The sequence below is a fragment of the Alligator sinensis genome, unplaced genomic scaffold (assembly GCF_000455745.1).
Source record: "Alligator sinensis unplaced genomic scaffold, ASM45574v1 scaffold952_1, whole genome shotgun sequence".
In the NCBI taxonomy this organism is placed as follows: domain Eukaryota; kingdom Metazoa; phylum Chordata; order Crocodylia; family Alligatoridae; genus Alligator; species Alligator sinensis.
Window position 1 is genome coordinate 150509 of NW_005841999.1, and position 5703 is coordinate 156211.

General features: G+C 47.3%; 1 protein-coding gene across 12 annotated transcripts in view; it reads right to left on the reverse strand.

Annotated features, from left to right (window-relative positions):
- Positions 1-5703, reverse strand: part of USP33 (ubiquitin specific peptidase 33) — a 73172-nt gene that overhangs the window by 43108 nt on the left and 24361 nt on the right. For all 12 annotated transcript variants that reach the window (XM_025201628.1, XM_025201626.1, XM_025201621.1 and 9 more), the window contains 2 exons: positions 5164-5277; positions 3540-3618 (listed from right to left, as the gene is read on the reverse strand). In XM_025201628.1, coding sequence (XP_025057413.1) covers positions 3540-3618; positions 5164-5277 — 193 coding nt within the window. The remainder of the gene's footprint in view (positions 1-3539; positions 3619-5163; positions 5278-5703) is intronic.

Here is a 5703-nt window from a genome sequence, read left to right on the forward strand (position 1 = left end):
GAAGCAGTTCTTCCTAATGTCCAATCTAAATCTGCTCTCTGCTAGCTTGTGGCCATTATTTCTTGTAACCCCCAGGGGCGCCTTGGTGAATAAAACCTCCCCAATTCCCTTCTGTGCCCCCGTGATGAACTTATAGGCAGCCACAAGGTCGCCGCTCAACCTCCTCTTGCGGAGCCTGAAAAGGTCCAGGTTCTCTAGTCTCTCCTCGTAGGGCTTGGTCTGCAAGCCCTTAACCATATGAGTGGCCCTTCTCTGGACCCTCTCCAGGTTATTCACATCCCTCTTCAAGTGTGGTGCCCAGAATTGCACGCAGTACTCCAACTGCGGTCTGACCAGCGCCCGATAGAGGGGAAGTATCACCTCCTTGGACCTATTTGTCATGCATCTGCTGATGCACGATAAAGTGCCATTAGCTTTTCTGATGGCTTCGTCTCACTGCCGACTCATGTTCATCTTGGAGTCCACTAGGACTCCAAGATCCCTTTCCACTTCCGTGCCACCCAGCAGGTCATTTCCTAGGCAGTAGGTGTACTGGACATTTTTCCTCCCTAGGTGCAGCACTTTGCATTTCTCCTTGTTGAACTGCATTCTGTTGTTTTCTGCCCACTTGTCCAACCTGTCCAGGTCTGCTAACAGCTGTTCCCTGCCCTCCGGCGTGTCCACATCTCCCCATAGCTTTGTGTCATCCGCAAACTTGGACAGAGTACACTTCACTCCCTCGTCCAAGTCACTGAAGAAGACATTAAAGAGTATCGGTCCAAGGACCGAGCCCTGCGGGACCCCACTTCCCACATCCTTCCAGGTCGAAACCGACCCATCCACCACGACTCTCTGGGTGCGACCCTCTAGCCAATTCGCCACCCACCGGACTGTGTAGTCATCCAAGTCACAGCCTCTTAACTTGTCCAAGTTATGTCCAAGTTATTTTAGAGTTGCTGTGTTTGGTCCCTGGGGAACTTAGCAATGACTTGTTTTGATGGGTCAAAGTAGGATCTAGATATCTCCTGATAAATGTTATGGGCTATCCAAGTTCTAGCACAGAGAGACTACATCACCTTTGAGAACCAGGGGTCAATAAGGATGCAAATGATTTAGTCACTTTTCTAGTTAGACCTGAAGGAAGAAACGTGTTCAAAAATAACTTAAAAGTGCTTGCTGGGGACAGCAAAAGAGATGGTTGAAAATACCTAAAAAGCACGAGCATCAGTTCTAAGACCTCACATGCGAAACAGTTAATGCTTGACTGCTACAAATACTTTAAAACAGCTGCAGAAAACGCTCCCCATTTAAACAAGAAAAAACAAACAAGCAAAACCTAAACTCAGTTTTAAAATATTCCAGGATGAAATGAGCATGGTAAAAACTTGCTTTGCTATACTCTTTTATCTAGGAAAACCCTTGTGCCATTTTCTGGAACTGCTTGCATGTCATCTTTACTACAGGTGAAGAAGTGTTTCTGATATTAATCACTCCACTGCTATTTCCCAAAATTAAGAAAAAGAGGCATTCATAACAGTCACAAGGCTTTTCAGCAGTTGTTAGCTAGGCTGAGCAGGGAAGGCTGCAATTAAGAGAAGCTGGGCACGTCCACACGAGCCTGCGCGTGCCTCTTGCTGTGTCTCAAAGCCCTTTGAGACACTGTAAGATGCACACCAGGAACAAAAAAAAAAAACAACATTCAAATCTGATACCTGGAGATCCAGGTATTAAAAAATATCCCGTGAGAAAAAAAAACGGGGCAGGTCACGGTCCCGAACAGTGCCCTGAGGCAACTGGAGGCTTGGGTCCTCCACAGAGCCGCTCTGGTAGCCAGCCAGGGTTTCTCTATGGCATGCTTCCTGCTTGTGCAGGGCAAACAGCGGTGCAGGCTGCAGGCACCTAACCTCTGTGACAGGTAAGCCGCTGGGGCGGGGCGGGGAACCCAACTGCAGCTCCCCAATTGTTCTCCCAGCTCCGATTGCTCCTCTGCCTGGTCCCAGCTGCTACTGCCAGTGAGTTTGTGGAACTGGGGGAGTGAGCAGGGGGATGGGGCAGGTGGCAGGGGTGGGGGGTACTGTAGCCCCTGCAGGAGGGCATGTGGCCTCTGTTGATGGGCTGTAGCTCCTGTTGGGAGAAGCAGTCCATGAGCAATGTGGGAAGGCTGTGGGGGGCAGGGGAGCCACCCCTCCTGAGCAGCTCCCTTCATATGCCCCCCCATGCCCACAGTCCCCCCTGCAATCCACCCAACAAACTCCACACCCCCACCACAAACCTGGCCCTGTGGGTCAGGAGTGAGGGGACTGGGGCAGGGCACTGGCATATCAGTGCTGCTCAGTGCCGCACACCTTGGCCAGCAAAGGGGGTATGGGTAGCTCTGATTTTTCAATGACAAAAAAGCCAAAAGTAAATATCAAACTGTATAGATATTTAGAATTTATTTTATTATGATGACAGAAGCACTGGTAGGCTTTCAAATTGCTTTAAAATTGTAAATATATCAATAAAACGCTGCCCAACTGATTTTCTCTCTCTCTCTTGTTTTAATTGTGAAAGAACATGGATTTCGGGGTATTTTAAGGAGTGACTTAAGATTTTTTAAATCAGGGATTTTGCAGTTTTTGCAAATTTTAAATAGGGAACACCAGAATTCCTACTAGTGAGGCAAGTGGCAGGACTCAGGCAGAGGAGCCTACTCAGAGCTGGCACCTGGGACCCAGCTAGAGGTGGCTGACCTCCTGGCCACTTGAAGCCAAGAGGACATGCTTCATTAGTTCAAAGCAGGCCACCACACTGAGAACATCTTCCAGGCGATAGCTGCCCAGATGGCCAGGCAGTGGCACATATGGCAGTAGTACCGCAAAGACCAACTGCAGCTGGCCCAGAGGTGCAGATGCCTCTAATGGCTATGAAGTCTCCATTTGGGTCTGGGAGGCATGCAGTCTTGGGGCCATATGCTGTCAGTCATTGCAGCAGGTCACAGCCAGGCAGCAGCTGCCACTGCCAGACTGCTGCAGTGGGTAGAGGGTGCAGGGAACTCTCAGGGTTGCTTAAGCAGTCCAGCTGGCACAAGGGGTAGTGTCACCAGGTACCAATCGGCTGGGCCCCAGAAGCTTCTGAGAGTGAGTAGCCTTCAGCTACTTGCCAGGCCAGTTTTTTATACTGCTAGGGGCAGCCCCAGTGCTGGCCGCAGCCTCTAGCTCCCCCTGGCTGCAGATCTGGGAGGAGCCAGGCAGGGTTATTTTGCCCCAAGTGGCACAATTTGCCTCACAACAAAATGCATGTCCGGGCACATGTGCTGAGGCAAAAAACCACGGCTCAAATTTGTGCTGCTTCTATTTCAGCTGCTGCAAGCACACATGCCTACATGTGTGGATGCACCCATTGAGTGTTAGGAGATATATACCTAAAAAGCATATAAAAAGTAAAAAGGGTTATGTTTAATGTAATTTAAATAACTATATCTTAATGTGTAATGCTTTGAATCTTACATTTGAACCTACCTGAGTCTTGTAGTTCTATTTCATTGTTCTAATAGTGAGTAAAAGGCTAGAAAATCTTACCTGTTGGGAGTAGCCTCGAAATGTTGGATTTACGGTTTTAATTCCTTGAAACAAATTTGTAGGAACAATGGAACCAGGTCTGGAGGAGAGGTTAAAAAAGGTAAAATTGTAAGTGGACTTCCATTTTTCTACCTTCATTGGGATCTGTTTATTAGGAAGTAAATTAGAACACAGGCACTGGAAACTCATTGCACAAATTTTCATAAAAGGACACTGTTATTTGCTACTTGAGAGGCTTTGTTGCATGAGAGTCCTGGTAAACATTGTTACTGTACAGTGACAGAGTTTATAACACTACAAGATACTGAGTGCTATGTGTAGGTACATGTGCACAGCTCCCTGGCTTGAATGTGACAAAGTTGCCACAAAGGCACAGTCTTCAGCCAGGGAGAGATAGGAGAAATGCCCCCGGAGAAATAGGACAGGTGTCCCTTAGGGCCCTCTGCTCACAAAGAAGCTAGTCAGTGAGCCAGATAGCTGATCCTCAAAGCATGTCAGTGAGCCTGTTACTATTGTACCATCTGCAGCATCCAGGCGTGGATCCAGTGGTCTTTGGTTTAGGGCTGTTGGTACTACAGCAGCCCCTTAAAGTTGTGTATGCATAATTACCAGCAAGCCATCTCAGGCAATACAGATGGATGGGGCAGGAAACTGCTGAGTCTGCGATTGCTGTAACCCTGTCCTTGTTGTCACCGAGTGGCAATAGAGACAGAACACCTTGCAAGCCACTCTGGCGCAACAAGGGCTGACCAGGCAGGGAAACTGTCCAGTAGGCTCCTGACAGCACACAACAACAGGAACAGGGCAGCCTGTATGCTGCCCCAGGTGACAGGGGGCCAAATGCACAGCTGTCCACACTACAACTGTGTCCTTGTTGCCACTTAGTGGCAGCAGAGACAGAGCAGCCTGAAAGCCTCCTGACAGTCTGCCCAGCAGGGAGATAGCTATCAGGAAGCCAGCTGCTCTCCCTCCTTCCTTTTCCCTTGGTGGGGAAAAGGCAGAACAGAGCATTGTGAAACAGAGGGAGGGGGCAGGGTAGCGTGACTAAGACCTGGCTACATACTAAACTTGTCCTGGAAAGGCAAAGAAGTTGCTGCTTGAAACAGAAACCTCTTTGTTGTCAACCTGCCATTTTTGTGACGAGTCACAATTTTTATAGTGTGACAAATGGTGCGAGTGTGACCATTCACATTTTGTCATCTTAACCTTGCATATAAAATAACATCTGCTAAGGCTCTAAGGAAGTCAAAATAAAACTATAAAGCCGTTTTTCATGATTATGGGTTCAACTGCAGAATATCAAGACATTTCAGTTATCATGTAAAGAGAAAAGTCACTACTAAATTTGAAGGCAAGTTGGACACAGTTGTGACTCAGCAATATGCTCTTCGAGTGTCACGTTATATATACAGAAAAGCCTCTTGTGTACCTCTTGCACTAAAATAAATGCTGCCTTCTGAAACTGAACACATACCTATTTAGAGTTATTATTTTCAATTAAAATGAAACTTGCAGATTTTGTAATATCTCTTCTGAAAAATCAGAAAAGACAAATCTGCCCCTGGCTTGTACTACCATGTGAAGTTTACTTATAACATGGTCTGCAGTGGAAACAACAGCGTACCTGCTTTTGTGCCAAAGTTCTGTCATCAGCTTGAGGTAACTTTTACAAATTGCTGGTTTTTTATCCGTTCGAGCTAAGGCGCCACAGTCGAGAAAAAACTGTGTCAAAGGCGGACTGATAATAAGGAAGAAAAAACCCCCATTATTTTAAAGTGGTGTTAAGAAAAGTGTGAGCTCCTATTCCCCCAACTCATAATAATTAGTCTTGGTCAACACCTCATTAACATCTAAACACAACGATTTATTTCTTATGCCTTCAGGACATATTCAGCTATTCAGTTACACGGGAAACTATATGGGAGGAGCAACTATCTTCTTCTCCCTCCACACAAATCCTGACATCTGGTAAAGATGCTAGAATTGCAGTGGTGGTGCCCAACAGCTGCTGCTCCTAATCTGGGTCTGGGTCCTGGAGGAGCAGCTGCCAAAGACAACCTGTCCTTGCCAGGGAAGGGGGAACCAGGCAAGAAGTCAGTGATTAGGGCTTACTGACACAGTCTCCCTTGAGGGCAGAGGAAGGGAAAGCGCAACCCCATGTGAG